This window comes from Chiroxiphia lanceolata, chromosome 1 (assembly GCF_009829145.1).
Source record: "Chiroxiphia lanceolata isolate bChiLan1 chromosome 1, bChiLan1.pri, whole genome shotgun sequence".
NCBI classification, from domain to species: Eukaryota; Metazoa; Chordata; class Aves; order Passeriformes; family Pipridae; genus Chiroxiphia; species Chiroxiphia lanceolata.
In genome coordinates, this window is record NC_045637.1 from 63460947 (window position 1) to 63482466 (window position 21520).

Consider the following 21520-nt stretch of genomic DNA (forward strand, 5'->3'; position numbering starts at 1 on the left):
CAGGCTACTGCATTTGTGCCCATCTGGGGTTTGCTCACAAATGTATTTTTCTGGCCTGACCTCACAGGGAGTCCTGCTTGCTATCCCTTCCCAGTAGCTGACAGCAACAGTGAGCTTTCTCAGGTACTCACCGATTTACTGGCACATCTGCTTACAAATGTAAAATGGAAACACTAGAGTAAAAGAAAGCGTGTGAAATGCACACAGATGGATAAGGGTATGCTTGATGGAATAAATTTAGGTGAATTGAAATATCAGGAGTGTTGCAATTGCAGTTAGGAATATAACCATGCCAAATGAAGGATTACCTTTCATTTGATGTTTCTTCCCTTGTGTGCAATTGCTCTCAGATGAAACCTGAACTAAGAAAATCTGGATTTCAAAGTGATTTTTCTACCTATTTGACTAGAGTTGAATGTTCATTAGGTTTTTGGTGTGTTTCCTAAAATCCCGTTATAGCACAAGAGAAGTAGAATTCAATTGTACAAGCTTCTCTGTGCCCTGCTTGAACACTGTCAGTTTTTACTTCTGCCCATCAATGCAGAACACGCTTTGAATACTATAAGCTTCAGCTACTTTCCAGACATCCCTACATTCCCATTTTTAATTTTGTGGCATGGCTCTTTCTGACCACTGTAGAAATTGAGTCCTTACCTGCAGTGAGCTTCTCACAGCATACATGGTGAACTGATGTTTCCTCTCTCAAGAGCGACCTAACCCTCCCCCCACCTTCAAACAACAGGAACCTTCAAAGACTTGGCACACACTGCTGCGAAGATCACTAAAAATATACATTAAAAAAACAGGCCTGGATTATTATCCATCTGGGATCTATTCAATTTCTTAATAGTCGGTATAATGAAAAGAACATTATGCTATTTCTCTCATATGAGAATATCCTGTAGCCCATTTTTTCATAATTCAGTAATCCCACAACACAATCTTAAATCCCTTGTTTAGGTTGATTTTCTCTATTGTCTGAATAGTTTGTTTTACACACAAATACTTAGGATTTTTTTTTTCTGCTGGACCAGAAAGCTGTGAATTGCATTTAAATAGGATTAGAACACCCTACCTTATGAATACCTACATACAATATCATAGCCTAAAAGGGTTAATTAAAAAAAAAAAGTTGGTAAATGAGTGAGAAAGTGGTCAAAAGAGAAAAGTATAAACTTGTACGCTGGACTTCAAACAGCCCAAATCTTTCCCTGGAGGACAAATTATATAGACAAGGCAGAGACTAGGACTTTGAAATGTCCACACTGGTATTTCTAATTGTTAATACTTCTACTTCTGAATTTCTGGTTTGGTCATTGTGTAAACAGACCCTACATAAATTACAGGCCAGTTGAATCTACATGTTGATGAGACACATTTCCTTTCTGAAGTAAATCTTGTAAAATGTTAATCTCAAAAGGTCTTTTTGGGGATCAGTTGTCAATCTTTCTTGAAAATCTACATTACAAGTCAAAACAGATCTCTGACAGCATAGTACACTTATTAAAAAGAGACTGAATGTATTCAGAATCTCATTTCCATATCTCGTCTGTTAAAAAAAAATACTGAAAACATGACAAATTTGAATTTTTACAGTGAGGCTATTTTTCAGCTAATGATTTCCTTACCAAAGAAAAAAAAAGATGACCAAGATGACCACTCAAGTAGGACCTTGACAAGGCAAAGGAACCTCTAGAAGTCTGAAGATGACAGGAAAACCACAGTACAGACAGTGGGTGGACTGGCGGGGGAGCAGCTCTGCAGAAAAAGACCTGAGGGTTCAGGGGAGCAGCAGGTTGGGAGACTGCACCACAGAAAGGTCACCAACAAAGCAACGGAAATGACTCTTGGCCTTCATTCCGCACTTGTGAGCTCCCAAGTGAAGCGCTCTGTCTGGTTTTGGGACTCCCCAGTAACAGTAAATACTCAGAGAAACTGGAGAGGCTCCAGTGCTGAGACACTGCAATGGATAGAGGGCCGGAGCATGGGCTGTGTGAGGAATGGCTGGGGCACTGGACTTGTTCAGCCTGGAGGAGGCCAAGGAGGTGACTGCTGTCACCAACAACATAAGAAGGGCTATCAAGAAGACAGAGGGAGGCTCTTCTCAGAGGCGCACGGTAGAGGAGTGAAAGAAAACAGTTGCAAGTTGCAGAGAGAGAAATTCTGACTGAACACAAGGAAATTATTCCCTAAAGTGAGAGAAGCTCAGCTCTTGAGCAGATATGCCCAGATGTCAAATCTTCCTTCATGGAGATGGTCAGACCTCTCCTGGAGAAGCCCTTGAGCTCAAATGAATGAACTATCTCCGGATGCAGCGCAGGGCAGGAGCCCACACCAGATGACTCCTCAGAGATCACTCCAATCTAAATTACTCTACAGTTCATTATTTCATTTTGGATATTATTTTCCTGAAGTTACAACACATTTTAAAATACCTTTTAAAGCAACATTCCTTTTAAGACTTGCAACATGTTGGCATGCTGTTTTATCAGGGTATCTAGTAACGTTTTGGCATGCAAGAGGAAAGAGACACCCCACAAAAACAGTGCAAGAGCAGAGGATATAAATCCTCATAAGCAACACTACTTTTTATGTTAGAAAGATACTTTCAAAGAAAAAAATGAGATGAAACTCCCATTCTTCAATGGAATCAGTATATTTAAAATGTCCATATTAAAGTACTATATTTGTGGAAAAAATGACCAGACAATAGTAAGATGACTTTAAAAACATATGGAGATCAGGATCATTTGAAAATTGAAGTCTTATGGAAAAATGAAGTCTTATGGAAAAACTTAAGAGCCCACCTTCCTAATCACAATAGTAAAAAAACCCAATTCCACCAGTATGTTTATATTACCAGTTTCTGCAGGTGGCTACTGTAAAAAATTTTAAAAACAGAGTTATTCAGCTCTCAAAAGACTCTAAATAATAATTTCTCTTTCAGTCATATGTAGTTAACTGAGGTATCATGTTGTTTAGAAGCTTTATAAAAATTACACTGAACATTATTTACCTGAGTTTTACGAAAATTCACTTAAGAGTTCTTAAAAGCCACAATAGCATTACAAATACTATATTGCTTTCATTGAAGAAAGAGTTGATCTAAGTGCTACACTGATGAAAACTATTTTGCAATCACATCTGTCTTAATTTGTTTTGCATTCATGCTGTATAATTTAAAGTGTTTTAATATTACTGACTGAATGGTTTTAGGCAGCAGCTTTTCCCACGACATATACCACCTGTTTCAGTTCAGTTGCTAAATGGGAAAAAAATCACAACCAAGCTATGTGAATCCTGTTGTTTGTACCGTGTTACCTTAGACTTACAGAAAACCACTGTTCGGACAATATTATGTGTTTATGCAACTTAGGACTAGTGCATCCATAAGTGATTGTCTATGACCTTGAAAAGATTAACCACAAACTAACAACTTTTTAAAATACTTACAAGTTGTACGGAAAAAGAAGAAAAATATGGAGAAATACATTTCTGTGGTGTTTCCTCAACCTGATTCCTTTTTGTGTTTAGATAAAGAAATAATATACTGATTTGCAAACAGCTGAATATAATTTTTTTAAGTATGCTGCTTATGATGACCCTCTCCTCAGACACTATTTCTGTGTCTCAACCACTCCACTCAGAATCCGCACTGAAATTTTTTGTAGAGGCAGTGGAAATTATAAAGTTGTTTATATTTTTGCAATTAGTTTACTATGCATTTTTACCACTTCTGGTTTAGACAGATGATGTTTCTGTGAAATCAAACAAAATGAAGATACAAAACTCTGTGCAAAGCCTGAGCTCTTCAGACTATGTGTGATCTAGCCTAATAAAAGCTTAAGTAGCATCTTTTATCAAGAGATGTTTTAACACCAAGCATGAAAACAAAAAATCTGTAACTTTTTCAAAGGGGAAAATACAAAAATTTGACATCACTGACTTGCAATATGGAGTGGATCTCAGCTCTGTGTAACTGATCTTATAAATTTGCTTTTAAAAAGTACCAAGATTTGGTAATCATACAGATTCACAGATAAATTTAGGCTTGGAGGGATGTGTAGAGGTCATATAGTCTCAGCCCCTGCTTGAAGTTGGTCCCAAGGCTGTGTCTGATCAAGTTCAGACCATCTCTATGAGTGGAAATGCCAGACACCACGTTTGAGTATTCATTTTCCATTACGCCAAACCAGAATTTCCCATGCTTTGACATGTGCCCATTTCCCATCATGATAGCACTGGGCACCTATTTAGATATCAGCAAGTTCAACTCCAAAAATCAGGAAATGCCACGTGGTCTTGCTCCTGTTTCTGTGTTGTAAGGATCATCCTACAGTTTTCACTGAAAGTAGCAGGTGCCACCATTTTTTGCACAGAACTCTCACAGCTATCCTGGCCCAAAAGACAAACCACAGTCTCTACGGAATAAAATTGTCTTTAGCAGGATCTTTTCATTACTGTGAGAAATTCTGCCTATTCTGTGTTCCAGGTTGTTGTGGTTGGCCTCATGGCAGGTCCTGGGACTCCTCATTAATGCCAGCTCATTTACCTCAAACCACTCAACAATACTTGCTGGTATCTATATCTCTTCTTTCACCAATGCACTAAATACTTTATTTGTAATTTAATTTCCCTATTCAAAAATCAGGATACAAATACTATATTGCTTCTCAAGAACACTCAGAGCAGAAGGAGATGAGGTCTCAGATTGCACAGCTTGGAAAAGAAAATGAAAAAATGCATGTATGTATCATGAATATGGCTCGAGATTATCTATTAAACATTAGGAAACAGTTCAGCTAACTCATCCAGGTACTATGATGAAACAAAATTCTCTTTAAATGCCTTCTGTAATCATGTAAACATTCTATTAAGTGTTTTAGCATCACAAGGTGCAAGCAAGGGTTATGTAGGCCTAAGAAATCTACTTGAACAGAAATAAATGTACTTCTAGTTTGTGGTTCAATCAACATTACACTACTATTCAAAAATTTTCAGTGGCCATTCTCAAGTCTTAAAAAGGAAAATCAAAACAAAACATTTTTAGAAATTAGGGTGTTTTGTGATTAGCTAGAATTAGGGGTGATAGTGTTTCTAATATGGTGTAAAATTGAATTAAATGATAATTCAGACCAGCAAAGTTTATACAAGTCTAATAAAAAACACTTGTGCTGCCAATAATTTTATGTCATAATTTAATTTTAGGGTATTAAAACCCACATTGAAACACAGCAGGAAAGGGACTAAAAATTAGATGTAAAAAGCATTTGTAAGGGGTACTCTACTGAAGTTTCCCAAACAGAAGATTTCAACTCCAACTTGCTTCTGCAAGTTAAATAACTATTTTGATTTTAGGAAAAAAAAAAGCCAACTCCTAAGTTCTACTTCAGCAAGTTTGTGACTTGCTCTGTGACTTATCAAAATCAACATTGTGAAGGTAATCTGTGTTAACAGATCGTGATTTAATCTATATCTAAACAGTGAGTATCACCAAAGCCTGTTTCAATGGTCAAAGTTACTGGAGAAAAAATTAAATTACACAGGTTTGAAAACTGAAAAAAAAAAAAAAAATTAGCCAATAAATTGTGAATAACCTTCATGGGAATATTTTCTAACTTTTGAGTATTTTCTACATAAAAGTTTTTGTTTCCACATATTTTTTTTAATGAGGACTCATTAAAGAAATCTTAGAGACAAAAAGACCACTCTCCTCTTGTTGTCAAGGAGCAGGAGAATGGTTTCATTTTATATGAGTAGGATGTAGAGAACAAATCTTCCACTCAACTTTATTTTAACTCTCTTATAGATACTATATAGCTGCAGGAATGCCAGGTCCACAAGTGCAGAAAGACTAGGAAAGCTTTTACTGAAGTTGAATGTTTCAGGATTTATTTTCCAAAGCCAAAAGCACATCTCAGTGCATACAACAAACAAATCTATACCTATCTTGCTAGTCATAAATGAAACAGAACAAAGCAATATTGCAGAAAATTATTAGTATTATAACAACAACTACAGCTCATTTTTCTCTCCTGGAAAGAGCAAGCCTGCTTCTGTACTATGGCATTTTATGAAATGTGAAGTATTGTGCTAGTATTCATGCGTACTATTACCATTTTGGTTTCCCTTGAATACACGTCTTGAATATTAGTGCTAAGCTGCTTTACTGCCTGAGATGTCTTCATGCGGATATCCCAAATAAAGTCTTGTGCAATTAAGACATATTTCAACATTAAATGGATTCTGGCTGTAAGACAAGAGAAGGGAGAGTGGTGCTTCCTCCCATTAGTGATGTTCAAGTACATTATTCTGAGACGCTGTTCCCTCTGTGTACACAAAATGTACCATTTGCACATCTCTCAAACATCTTCACGCACCACGTCTGCAGCTGCAACCCCAGTGCCTGCCATCAGCCCAGACCTTAGTTAAGCCTCTTCCATACTGGTGTCCACTGCCAGGACAATGGCCATGGGAAAACAAAACCCTGTCAGATGGAACTTCTTTTACCTCCCATAAAACCTTTAATGCCTCATGGGGCTGTCTAAAGAAGTCCTTTCCTCCATGATGTCTCTGCCCTTTCTGACAGCCAGGGTATACTCTAACCACCAAGTACTAGAGTGGGGAGATTGGGTGCATCTGCTTCTGCATTATGGATTGTCTTTAAAAGCTTCTTTTTTCTTGATAATTTGTTCCCAACTTTGACAAGTAATTAATATTTCTCAATGAGTTTCCCTTGGGTGCATCTAAGAGGTCAAATGTCACAGTGAGTTTGGCTCAGGTCCCCAGTTCAACTTAGTGTTTAGGTCCAAGCTTTGCACTGCTGGAAATAACTTTCTGTAACACTTGCTGAACAAACAGAACACAAAGAAAAAAATCTCAGGGATGAAATATCAGTATTATTTTGCATTCCTGTTCGGGTTTTGGGTTGTTTTGTTGGCAGAATAAAACAAACCAAGGTTCTTTGTTTGAAAAATATTATATAAAGACTGTCCAGTACAACTCTTTGTTGTTTTCTCCATTTACCTTGCAACTGTAGATGGTTTGTTCTTTACAGACACATATCAAACACATTATTACTGGACGGCATTAAATCTTCAATTAGTAAGAGCAAACATAGTCAAGTACAAGTCAAGTACAAACAAGTCAAGATCATGTACTTTTCTTTTAACATTTTTCCCCTTTTGTTCAGTGATATTGTTAAAGAAAATGTTACATACCCAACATTTTCTGCATCTTCATCACACTCAGCCCTATATTTGCAAACTCCACATTTTGAGTGTTTTCTCTGAACTTCTGTCCCAGATCCTTCATACTCTGAAAAAAAATTCGGTGTTGTTAACAGAAAGCATGATTTTCAAATTAAGGTCTGATTTTGCTTACCTAAATCCATTTGCCTTCAAGAATACTGTCAAAATGAAGCTATTGTATATTGAATCTATTAAACTTAATAGTGCTCCCCTTTTCAAAATCAGTCAATTGGAGGTTGGTAGTACCAGTGATAGAAAAGCATCCCTGAAAACACTAGTGCTTCACTGATTGGCTCTCTCTTTGTTCTTATTTCAGTCATTTTTATTTATTCCCGCTCCACCAGACACATAACTGGCATTGACGTATGTCCCAGTCACATTTACTCTTAATTGGCACTGATAATGTATAAATCCTGTCCTTTTTTATGTCCTTGAATATTAGGTACTGGGGATTTAAACAGTATTTTCTCTGGTAGTCTTTAATGATAGCTATCCTTATGCAAGGTTACTGCTTGCATTTTTCCCCTTTTTGATTCCCAACTATGAGTTTAGACAATGCTCATATATCATATATGCTGTGGTGCATTTTACAGATTACTCTCTTTAGTTCTACAGGAATAAAAGAAAAAAAGGTCATCTTAACAAGAAACTAGTAGAAAGGCTACGTATCCTAAAAAGTAAAATGAATATCTTGAATATTCTGATCTTAAAAACATTTACACCAATCTTACTGTTGACACAGACATCATAACTCTTCACCAAGTAAAAGAGAAATAAATTATACTCTTACTGTTTCACTACCATTAGCCACTCCTATTTTTGATTTTTAACAAAATGATAAAGGAGAGCTGGATATCCGAAACAAAGGAAAAGAACCACAGAAACCTTCAGAGGGAATTGAGAACGACTTAAAGTATCACAATACCGTGGTGGTGCACGGCTCACTACACAAGGCTGTTGGATGGACAGAGATCAAAGTGATTCCTTTTCTCATAGCAGCTTTATGTGCTGTAGCAACAGTAAATCAAACACCACCAATGAAACAGCTGCATTTACATTCTTTAAATGTAAACAGGAAAAAGAAATCCACAACAGTCCTTCCTAATTTTCCCAGATTTTAGCTGAAAGGAATCTCTCCCTCCTACCTCTGCGACTGGGTTTCCATGAAAAACAGTGCAGGCAAGACTCTCAAATTGACTTCTGTCTAAAGCATGCTGTGCATTTTTCCAGAGATTAATACGTATCAAACTTTATTACAAAATTGCCACTGTAGAAATTCTATCACCACTCTTATGAAGTTGCCGTAGGGGTCATTTGCTTTTATCTTTACAAACGTACATCTCATTTTCTTTCTCCTTCTTTCTAGATACCAAATTCCTATGCCTGCATTTGGCATTTTCATAGAATCATAGAATCAGACAGGTTGGAAAGGACCTCTGAGATCATCAAGTCCAACCGTTGATCCACTACCACCACAGTTGCTAGACCATGGCACTAAGTGCCACGTCCAGCCTCATCTTAAAAACCTCCAGGGATGGAGAATCCACCACTTCCCTGGGCAGCCCATTCCAGTGGCTGATTATCCTCTCTGTAAAGAATTTCTTTCTAATGTCTAACCTAAACCTCCCCTGACGCAGCTTAAAACCATGCCCTCTTGTCCTACTGCTGGTTGCCTGGGAGAAGAGACCAACCCCCACCTGCCTACAACCTCCTCTCAGGTAGTTGTAGAGAGCGATGAGGTCTCCCCTGAGCCTTCTCTTCTCAAGGCTAAACAACTCCAGCTCCCTCAGCCTCTCCTCATAGGACTTGTGCTCAAGTCCCTTCACCAGCCTCGTTGCCCTTCTCTGCACCTGCTCCAGCATCTCAACATCTTTCCTGATTTTAAAGTGTCCTTTAGTGTCAGATTTCATTTTTCAATACCAATAAATGATCTCCTATGGTTTGAATAAATTAAACAAATGGCACTGCTCATGGTTTTCATTTGTGGTATTTCCCCTTTTGCTGTTCTTATTACCCTTGGTGCCTTTTGCCAGTATGTTGACACCTTCTGGAGTTACAGCTACCAGAGCTGGACACATTGCTCCAGAAGAGTTGTCATCAAAGCCAAATACCATCTATGACATTCTTCAGTTTAAACATCCAACAATCATATCACTTTTTGACCATTTTTCTGCACTGACCATCACTGTTCACATTTACTTTATTATCCACCTTATTCCCCAATGAGTCCTTTTCAGGGTCAACAGTCTGTAGTACAGAGGCCAACATCAAGGAAAAATCACCTAGATCCTGGACTAGCTAGAGATAATTCTGTCCTCAGACATTAAAATCCTTCCTGCTTACACATCCTGTTATCTCAGTGACCTGTTCCCTGTCATCCACACCAAATCAGTACTGACTCATTTTCTCCCAGGTCACCAGTGGAAGGGATCACAAGGTCAAGAACAGTCTCTAGAAAAACACTCATTTTCTAATGATTCCTTAACATTTAACTATCTATGGATTTGCAGTATTTTTGCATGTTAGATGTGCTCTGCATGGATGTTGTGCTCTCTAGTTACTTAGATTTGTGGGAGATTAGAGACTGTACCTGGCTGAGAAATGTTACAGTTTTGAGGTGGTACACTTACATAAAATGTTCTGTTGTACAAACAACTTTCTTGTAAAAATAAACTTTAGAAAAGGTAATTTTCTCCATAAAGGTTTTCCATGAACTCATGGCAACTGCCATTAAACAATTTCCTCTCCCTTAATTTGGTACTCAGTTGATTTTTCCACTTTCTATTTCACTGCTGCGCTTCTGATAGGTGCCAGAATGAGAGGCTGATGCCCTCCAATCATCACATTTATCTTTTCTGAAAATATTTGTATAATATTTATCATTATTATACTGAACAAAGGGAGACAAAAGAGTCATTAACAGCCCAGAGAATTCTTTACCACTGATTTTTAAAGCTTTCAGGCGCAAACCAGACAGATCTCCTTGTTACAAACTATTTCTTCAACAGTTGGTGCTTCTGCAGTACTGATAGCATGGAAAATATTTCATCATATCCTATATATACTATATATACTATCTGACTTGACTACAAATGAAACCAGAATGTTTTACTGAGCACTTCCACTGCACTATTAGCATTTCAATTTTGTAATGGAGCAAAAGAAGTAGCACATACACACATACACCGTTCCTCTTGAGCTTTAGTTCTTCTCCCTCTGAATGCTCCAAAATTATTTTTATTTTCAGAAACAGGACCTCACAACTACTTATTCACTGTTCTATATACTATTTGGTGTAAAATTCTCTCTCTCTCCTTCCCCCCCCCCCACTAAAATTGCTTTCTCTACTTTTTAAAATTAGGTTTATTTTAAAGAAGTGGGACCTTTTTTTTTCCTTGATCAGAACTCACTGGACCTCATGCATAGAATTATTTATCTCTATAGTAATTTGTTTTTGTATAATAAATATGTGCAAGTCAAGAACACCTGCACCTCAGGTACTAATAAACTTACACCCGTCAGGATTAGGTGTAATACAGACAAATGCATAATGATGCCACATTTCCAACTTAGGTGATAGTCACCTACAATTTTCAGAAGTATTTTTCATTACTAGCTGCATTATGTTTCAGCAGTAGCAGCATTAGACACCCCATATAGTATAAGCTGGAGTTCTGTTGCGGTTTAGGAACGGTACTCCCCAATTCAGTGCCCCCACCAAGACTCTCAAAACCATGTGCCACTCTCTTGCTCCCTTCACTTTCCCTTCCTCTTCCCCCCTGTGGTGGGATGGAGAAGAGAATTAGAGGCACAAAAGGTAAAGCTTGTGGGTTGAGATAAGAACAATTTACTGGAAACAGTAATGAGATAAGAAAAACAGCAATAACAAAAGTGTACAAAAGAGAGAGTGATTCGCATGCCTGAAGAGACGAGCCTGTGACCTGATTGCAGGCACGTTGCCCTGACTGGAAAAGAACCCTTCCTTTTGGAAGGGTTAAAACAAGTTAGCCTATTAATATTTGAGAGCATGTTTCTCTGGTGTAAAAGTGTTCAAATAGGCAACGTATCCCTTGATAGACTGCCCCTCCCTTATCCTTTCTCCCCCACATTTGATTGTTCCTACATAGGTTGTAGTCATTAATTTTAATATTCCAATGAATCAGATCTTCCCAGCAGATTTCAGTAACAACAATTAGGCCAAAATATGCTCCCAAATGAGCAATTGAACCTCCTCTTGTTTATTATGCAAGCTTCTAATATTGACGAATAGCTGATTACAGAATTTCTTCTCCTTGGTTTTGCTGGTATCTTAATACTGTTCTTTGACATCCTAATTTCATGTTGAGTGAAAGCTCATTTTCCCTCTCTTTTCAGCTTCCTTACATGTTTCAGGGCAGCGCCTCATTAATACTCTGTCCTTCAAAAGAAATGAGGCACAAGGATAGGATCAGTGACTCCCAGTTGTCTCTCTGAGCTGCTGTTCTCCCTAACACTTCTCAAGTCATTATTCCTCTGCAGAAGATAGCCAGCTGTACCTTATGAGCTGCAGGGTAGGAGCCTGTAAATGGACAGCAGCTCTAGAGGAATTGGATAGCAGTAAATTGCTTCCCTCAGCAACTCATTTGTGTGTTCCTACAATGGTAATATGGCTCAGTTTCTGCTGAGGGCTTTCAATCAGACTTGAAGCAAAAGCATCCATCTGTGTCAAGGTGATGTTTGGTCTGCCCTAAGGCATGGCTTGGAAAGGAAGCTGTACTGTATATCTGTATTTATCACTGTTCACAGTGAAGTTGGGGGAGCTTGTGGAGAGCTGCAACTCCTCAGTAGTCATGTGCAGATAGAATAAAGATTCCTTTGCCTGGAAAAGCCTCTCTGAAAATCAATTCCTATCTGATTTGGGAGTATAGTGGGTTTTGCAGTATCTCATGGGAGAAACTAATCTCAAAAATATTTTTGAAAAATGGGAAGGGCCGCAGAAAATCCTCTTCTGCAACCCAAAGTACAGAAGAATCCCCATCTTGTGATTAGACTGTGATTCCTTCAGTACAGCCAGCACTGGAAATTCCTCTCAAAATACCACAGTCCACAAAATCACACATTAAGGACTGCAGTTCACTCAACAGTTCAGTGACTTATCCAATCTTCCATTAATTTTTAGGGCAACTTTAATGACATACTTAGTTAAAATGCAGATTGTTCCCGTAATTTGAAACAAAGCTGCAAACCTGTTCTTTTGTCTTAAAGTATATATTTAAAGCAAGTACGACAACTACTCTTAGTTATCCCAAGTTTCTAGCAAGAAATGTCTTGAATTTTCTTGACCACGCTACTGGATCATACGCAGAAGCAATATTTGGCAATGTGGAAGGTTCTGCTCTCTTATCCAACCACACAGCTGGCTCAGTAGCAAAGCCTGGCTTGGTACAGCAGAGAGATTGTTTCCTCATGCAATGCAGACCACACACTGCAGCTGTAATTGTGCTCCAGTAAAGGCACCAGCCTCTGGAATTTGATTGTGCAAGAAGGGGCATTACAGGTTTAACACAAGGATGCCGGGTCTATTTATGACTGAGGTGCCTGAAGGAGAGGAGTTTGAAGTTTGATTCCCTAATCACAACTCAGCGAAGGTGATATGCTTGCCCAGTGGTTATGATAATGACAGCATGCGCACTTATAAGCAAAGGATGCCAAGATGTGTGCTGTAGGACTCCCTACCAGCACTACCCTTGTCATGTGTTAGGTATTTTACACACCTGACAGCTATAACTTCTGGCTTGCTTCTGTGCATATGATATCGTGGATAATGGTGGGAAAAGCTGGCATACTGCGAGACTGGATCAGCTTTCACACTGCTGAAACCTCCAGCTGGAGAACTCTAATAACCATTCACTCCAGTGCCCTGCTTCAAATGCAGCTAACTCCTTTTTCTCCAAAGGAAGACACAACAACTTCAGAGTAAGCACCAGGGAAATTATGCATGAGTAGATGATGGTGGAAAAGAGAAAGGACAAGAAAGTCATCAGAAGCCAATGGAGGTGTCCCACAATTTCATGAACACACTGAACGCCTTTCTGTAGGTCCTATGCAGGCTGGATGAGATGAACGTGCTCTCATTTGCTACCTGTCATCCTGCACAAGAGGCAAGAGGAATCTGTCTTTATGTGCCCTTGGCTTTGGCATCCTTCTAAGCAAGCTCTAGCTTCCCTTGAAAAACCTGCTTAGAATAAGTTTCCACCAACAGAATGCCTAAACATTTAGGTCCTTTGCCTCTGCTTTTATGAACCTTTGTCGAAAACACAGTAATTCTTGCAAGTTTAATTTCAGTGTTAATTTTATCTATGTCAAGAAGAATCTTGACAGAAATAAATAGGGCTATTTGAAGCTAAAGTGATATTCAGTGACAAGTCACATCACGTGATGGAATCTGCACTTAAATCTTTCTAAGTCTCACACCATTATACAAACAGGTAAGAGGCATGATGTTATCTCCTATCCAGGGTGTTAATCACCGTTGAGTTTCTGCAGTCATATTAAAATACATTCAAACAAATCAGTAGCACTATTGCAAATTAGAATAAAAAATATTCGAGGCTCTAAACTCGGTGTGTTTATTCCACCCTGACTGTGTGACAATTACTGGATAAGTGTTGTCCCCAGTGACGAAAGGAACAGATGGCAGCCTGGTAAAAAGCACATACTGTATATCAATTTATTAATTACTAAATGCAATCTGCTAGACGTTCATCACAAGATACTTCAGCTATTAAATTTCAGAGGGATTAGAAATTCAAAACAAATTATTTTAATAATAATTAACTTAGCTATATGTATTGCAAGCATGTTATTTTCTTAGCTTAAAAGCCTGAAATGATTGGGTGCCATCTGTCTAACTAACATTACATCTTTTTTAATATCAAAAGTGTATTTTGCTCAGGTACACAGATAAACTCTGAACAAAAAGAATTAAAAATTAATGTTATGGGCACAGAAGGACACTTAGAAATCTCACCCTTGCTGGCTGATTACCAGAGCACACCCTGCCTCTTCTAAGACAGTAATTTGTTTCTGAGAAGCTGGCTTGAAAAGTCATTGCCATTTGTTAGCTCTTTTACGGTGCACGTAACAAATGCTGATGTTTTTCAACACATCCTTGCAAAGGCCTAACTATATCGCAAAGTCAACATGACAGCTGTAAGCTAGCAATCTACGTTTTTATGTAAATATGACAGCCTGAGGATCATTTTTTTGCCCCAATCTACAAGTTGTGGAAGCACATTCAGCAGGTCGAATAGTGTTGCAATTTATAACTGTCAGAGATGAACACAAACCTGAGCCTGTACCTTTTCCTTCACCAGTTTTGCCTCAAACTCTAACAAAACAGTGTTTAAACAAAGTGGTTTAGTACCTAGTTTTATGACTGTATTCTTCAGAAAAGAATACATAAGAGAATACAGAGAGAAGCTCACATCTTAAATGCAAATTTAATGCAAATCCCACTATCTTCAGCTGTGACCCCAGCTAAGCAACTCTTTCGGGTTGGAGTCCCCAGTCTCTTTCTGTAGGGTGAAACCTAATGGTAGAATACTGAGGTTTTCGAAATTTCTCTGATTTTTGAATTAACAATCATATTCTCTTCTTCAAAGCAGCTTCAGGATATCCATTGCCACAAGTGACCAACTGCTTTTTTCATAACTGCAAGTTTTATGATGTTAATTGAAGGTTCAGACTTCTGAAATTAGCAAAATGAGTCATTTTATTACAACCTTTCATTAATATTGTGCTATCAGAGCACAGAAAATGGAAATAGTTTATTCAGAATGTCAGAGGGCAACTAGACAATTGTGTCACCCTTAAAAAAATTTATTACTTCACCTCATTCAGGCGTACTGAAACAATTCTTCCACTCCTAATTCTTTTCCTAAAATCTAGTATCTTCGTAAGAGCAAACATGATTTAGGGAGAACTTGAACCAGTAGTTCCATGGTCTTTAGCTTTTTTTTGTGGCACATGACAACTTCTAAGGAAAGATAACACCTAAACAGTCTTTGAAGAAGAGGACTTCCATGGGTTTTTTAATTGGTTCTAAATATCCTTTTTAAAAAAGAAAAAAAAAAAACACACAAAAAAAATGAATGCATTCACCATCACAGTTTGGGAGTAGGAGGGAAAATCTGTATCAAGTCAAGTTTCAGAATCATTAATAAGCTAGTTCTGTGTTTCGATAATGAAAAAGAACAGTGTGAACCCGTAGCACAAATCTTAGCTGCACATGAGTCAAACAGCTAATTTCAGCAGTGGAGACTGTCACAGGCAGAGCTATAGCAACTTAAGAGCACAACTCAGACACTTTCTTCGTGTACTTTCCTTCAAAGTTAAAAATATATCAGCAAACTACATCTGCACAGCCATTGCAATGCTTCCTGAACAAGCAGCTGCACTTATCCATTCTGTGTGTGCAAGCATCACTGGTGCATACACAATCACACTAACTGCATGTGTAAGAAACACAGCAAACACTGATTCTGTGATTATGAGCTGGAAATGTAAATCCTAGGAAGAAAACAAATCTCTAAGCTAGCATTTTGCTCGCTTGCTGGTTCGCTCTCATTCTGCATATTTCCATTTCCATTGAAGCTTCCTTCTGCTTCCAAGCAGTAGCTGTACCTAACCTACAGGGTGCAGAGTCTCTCCAGGCAATTTGATTCCCATTTGTGCACCCTTATCGAAGAATATGATATTAAACATTCAGGTATGTGTGATTATTTTGTCTCAGCATATCCTGACTTCCTCCAAAAGAAAATGGGAAAGGCTGGGCCAGGAAGGAGTTGTACTGCAGTCAGTCCCAAAGCTGGAAGGAGGGAGGCAGGACTGTGGATTGCACCACTGAGCACTTCTAATGTGCAGGTCATCCTCTGCCTGGGATCCTATCCTTTCTTCTTGTCTGCATTCCAAACAATGCTTCTTCAATAGGTTTCATCGCTCTTCTAGAAGTTTGGTTAATTCTAAATTCCCCTAACTTGGGATAGGTCTTTTAGGTTTTTAATGTTTCCTTGTAACACTTATATAGTTACTTGAATTATGGAACAAAACCAATTTCATATACAAAAATATTGCGAGTTCAAAAATATCCTTGAATTTTTGGCCAGAGCAGAGTTCAATAACCAAACCAACAGTGGATTCCATCCTTTGAAGGATTGTTTTCAGATGCAGAAAATGCTAACTAACTGTTCTGCAGAAGTATTACCCAACACCCAGTTTAGTGAGAAAGGTGCACAGGGACAAAAATAATTCAGTGTGTCACAAATAGCCTAGATGTATTTTAAGAAAAAAAAAAGTGCCAAATAGGATTTTCAATTTCTCATTTTTTATATTATTTCTTTAAATCTAAAATTAAGAACTAAACTCACTTGTTTTAATACTGAATAGAAGCAGGAGCATTTCAATTGGCCCAAAGGCACTCAGAAGAAACCCAAATAAATGAAGGGGTGATGCCACAAAACTGCTGGAGGACATAGCAGGTACATGTTTCCTTCTCTATTCAATACCCAGGCAATGCAGATACTCACCTGGGGACAAGGGAACCAGATTCAGTTCTTTCTGCCTGAAGTGAACTGAATCCACATATTCCATCTCCCAAGACTGCACCAACCACTTCTGCAAGGTATTGAGGGACCACCAAATCTCCTAGGCTGATGCCATTCTCTTTTGCATAAATAATTCAAATTCCCTGGCATGCTGAGTGCCAGATAACAAAGCCTTTCCATAGCATGCATCCTTCCTCCCCATCTCTTTGTCCCAGGCTCAATGAATATTTCAAGTGAGAACAAAAAGAACAGCAATGACAAAGAGACCCATTTGGGCCTCTGTTAAAAAGGAGCTAGTGGACTTGGGTTCAGTCTCCTGCCCTAAATCAAGCAATGAGTATATTTGAACATGGACCTTTCACCTCTACAGAGAGCAGCTAACGAAACACAGCATGTTCTAGCCTACTTTTCTCCAAACTGCTCATAAAATTACCTAAAGAATCCCGACATCTGTCAGTCAGCTGCCAATCCCTTCCAGACCAACACTTACAAGGGACTTTAATGGGGATTTTTGGATGCAGTTGGTAAATACTGCAAAAAAAAATATCTCAACAGCATTCAAACTTTTCTAAAACTGTTCTAAAAATAAAAGTGAAACATGGACTAAATTACTGTCATCTGTCTCCTACAAGAATTGCATAGCAGTACTGAGGCAAGAAATGCTCCGCTTACAGGGAGCAGCTGTAGTGGAAAAACAGTCTGGGTAACAAAGACAGAAGAAGAAGCAATCTGAGCTGGTGAGAAAGAGCAATCTCAGGAAGAAGAGCATCAGAAAAAAGTCACCTGTACTGTTTGAGCAGAAGATTGTTCCTTCAGACATTATCTCAAAAGGAAGCAAAGGTGAGAATGGCCATGTGCTAGCCGCAGCTCAGGAATTTACTGATAGCATCTTATTAAAGGGGAGGGAAATGCCTCCCCTTCACCTCAATACAGGAAAAAAAGGGAGCTAAGTCATGATTTTTGAAAACTGTTATGTTCAGCTACTCAGTGATGCCATTAATGGTTTTCCACCAAAGGTACATTTTCATGTACAATATTATACAAGATTTATAATATTTCAAAACTCAGTCCCAACAGTATGAAATGCAACATCTTCTTAGTACAAGCAAAGACTAAAAGTAAAACAGTTTGTCTGTGTCTGTATACATCTATATCTCACATTTTTCATTCTATACATATTATTTCTGGTAGTATCAAGGACAGAATTAAGATAAAATTTTTATTTTTATTTTTCTTAATCCTTGGAAGAAGATTAAGATGTGTTCAGAGATAGGAACACTTCTATTAGTACCAGCTGTGCTACATCCCCTCTTCGAATATACAGGTTTGAACAGAAACCTGTAAAATATTTTATATAAGCAGATATGCAGTAATTATATATTTTATGAGAGGAGCCCCGAAGAAAAGATACAAGGACTCCCTGAAACAACATCTCAGCCTTGGCCATACTGATCACCATAACTGGTCTGCTCTGGCCTCCAATCGGGAGGCCTGGAGACACAGCATCTATAACGCAGCTGTCTCCTTCGAGAACACACGCAGGATCACTCTCGAGGAAAAAAGGCAACGCAGAAAGAACCGTATCTTGCAAAATACGCCATCTAAGGAGTCTTTCTGCTGCGCCTTTTGCAATCGGATATGTCTGTCACGTATTGGCCTCATAAGCCACCAGCGTGCCTGCAGCAAATGTGGATAGAGCCTTCCCAAATCTTCGTTCGCGAAGCCTAGCCATGATATATTTTAGGCAACAAGTTTGATGAAGGATAAAGTAATAACTAGATGTTTTAGACACTAAGGAAATGAATGCAAGGAAAAAAAAAGTGAGAAATTTATTGTGAATGGACTCTTCCAGGAGAGAAATACAGGTGAAATAGGGAACTAAATACTGCGCTGTATTGCTGGTAACAATGAGAAGTTATATAGGTCAAATCTGAAAGAACGACATTAGTCAAATGCACACTATAGCCTATTCCCATTCAAATACTGTTCTGAGATGGTCCAATAAAACTGCAACATTAAAGCTTATTTTAAGTTGTCATAATTTTTCCTTAACTCATACACCAGCTATGTATGTAAAACTGACACACATATAGTAAGAAAGGAGAGACCAAAAGCAAGTTTTAGTGGAGTTTGATACTCACCTCCTTCTCCTGACCCAGAGCCATTATCTGAAAAAGAAACAGAGGGGGAGAAAAAAAAGAGAAAGCAAATGAAAATATTGCTCCAGGAGTAGCTGTTTGTTCAGGAACTTGTCACTGTTAAACATTACACAGATGTTACATTTCATGAGCCAGCTGTAAAAACAAACATCCCACATAAAGTCTGGCATCCTTTAATACAGTTTGCCCATGCTCACTGTGCCCTAGTCTCTCTCTTCCCTGTCAAGACAATTTTACTGAAGGAACAGCATCATTCAATACTGAATGCTTTCTTAGCTTCAGTAAGAAAGGCTTCTTAGCCTTTTTTCAACTGTTAGAGATTCAAATTTGTTTAAACCTAAGAGATGAAGAGTACAAAGTCCGATTTTGGGAATGTTTATTTATTTTACCCTGTGGCCCCAGGAGTGGTATTGCAAGGAGTAATGCATAAATAACCTGACTGTAGAAGTAGCTCCAGAAGAAAACTACTTCTCAAAGATGACTTAAGTCACCTAATGACAAAATAACTCCTCTCAGCTGAGTCAATCACTTCGTATAAAATGCTTTAACAGCACAGTTATTTCACTGACATTTGACTGACTGGATTAGCATCTGATGAGTGACAGTTTTTGACTTGATCTCATTTGCATTAGCAGTTAAAGTGTCAGCAGGACTTGAGCTTCCTCACCACCCCAGGCCAACTAACTCTACTTCAGAGCACTATGGAGCTGGCTTGGGATTTTGCATGTGCATCCCACTGGGCAGCACTCTGCATAGTCTTCAGCTAGCACAGCAGTAAAGACAAGCCCTTAAACACATGTTGTGAGTCACAAACCTCCCTCAGCCTTTCTTGCTCAAAGGAGGAGGAGAGAGAGGATGCGATGGCAACTACTGTCAGTGAATGTTCCCCACGCCCATTAGCTTAGCTTCTCTGGAAGATGAGGAGAGGAGCAGAGCATACACTGCTCATCACACACCTCTCTTTTCATGCCTGCTTTGGTGATGGAGAAAGCAGCTGAATTTATTTCCACAAACAGGAAAGAGGGAGGCCAGACAGAGAGAGGAGTGGGGGGTTCTTACTTCCACACATGAGCATGTTGTTCACATCAGAGGAAAGACCAAACCCTCCATTTGCTCAGTTCCCTCCTCCGCTTTTCTTTAAGGAGCTATATTTCTAAGAATAATTCCCTCTAGTGAGTGGATGAAACTGTGAAATTCCACATTACTGGGTCATTTCACACATTAAAAACAATCTCCTGTCACAAGGGGTATCAGGAATAGAGATTTGTTTTTCTTTTGCCTAAATTTTCCTTTCTGTCCTCCTATACCACTATTCTGTGTCTAACAGACTGAGCTTATTACTTTACAGAAATTAACACAAAAACCAGAAGGGTTCTTCTTCCATCAGCAGTGACCCACTTTACTGACAAAGCAGACCAATCCCGTATGAAATGTCATTGTTGAGTCACTGAGAAATATGCCTTATGATGTGGTATTGCTTCATTAAGAAATTTGAAGTAGTGTGATTTACTTAGATGAATTAAGTATATAGGCTTATTTGTAGTGGTGAAATTGCACCATAAGCTGTTTGGGGGCAGAGCAAACCGACGTACAAACATGAGCAAGTTCAACATGTAATTCATGTGAAAAACAAAGGTTAAAATGTCTCAAAGAAATCCAACCTGTTCCATGTTTTTATTTCCAGCTCTAACTGACTACTTTCCCCTGTGTGTTTAGCTCTGAGGTGAGAAATACTCAGCCCCAGCATGAGGGGCTCTGGTTGTAGCCCACATGCTGTGTGGCAGGGAAGGTACCATCACACAGACAGTATGGGCTGTAACAAGAGATTCATGTAAATTATAGAGCTGATGCTCAGACTACCTGTCTCTATAGATCATGAAGCCCACTTGGCAGGACATCATTGCAATGGGATAGATCCTTTTCCACTTTTCAGGGTTTTCAGATCACAAGAGACAAACAAACAAAAAAGTGTCACCCTCTATAACACTGTATCAATTTTCAACTTTTCTCTGAGAGCTGTGCGAGGATTCTCGTCTCCAGGGTAACCATGCTAAACTAAGCTGGTGTTACTGCTTTTTATTGAGCCTTGGCTAGTTTTTTCCAAGCAGCTGCTGGTTATAAGAGTAGTACTTTTTTCAAGTTTACTTGGACAAATAACCCTGCTCTTTTCAGGCTCTTAATGAATTCAGGATTTCCAAAAGTTATCTCCATGTACCCAAGATCTACCAAGAAAGATGCTCAAGTAAGTGAAGATGCTGAACACAAAGAGCATTCCTCCAGCCACTGGTCAGTAAATTAGAGAAGAGTGACTGACCTCCACCTTTACTTGAGCCACCCTTTTCCAAGTAGACTTATAAAAACTGAGATCAGCCCTTCCAGAAGGACTTGGGGGGTGCTGACCTAATTGTGGCCTTTCAGTACCTGAAGAGAGCCTACAAGAAAGGTAGAGAAGGTCTTTTACAAGGGCATGTAGTGAGAGAATAAGGGGAAATGCATTCAAACTAAAAAAAGAATGTTTAGATTAGAT

General features: G+C 38.6%; 1 protein-coding gene across 2 annotated transcripts in view; it reads right to left on the bottom strand.

Annotated features, from left to right (window-relative positions):
• Positions 1-21520, bottom strand: part of TMEFF1 (transmembrane protein with EGF like and two follistatin like domains 1) — a 117395-nt gene that overhangs the window by 18663 nt on the left and 77212 nt on the right. For both annotated transcript variants that reach the window (XM_032677665.1, XM_032676991.1), the window contains exons 4-5: positions 18976-19002; positions 7221-7317 (exon numbers count right to left, since the gene is read on the bottom strand). In XM_032677665.1, coding sequence (XP_032533556.1) covers positions 7221-7317; positions 18976-19002 — 124 coding nt within the window. The remainder of the gene's footprint in view (positions 1-7220; positions 7318-18975; positions 19003-21520) is intronic.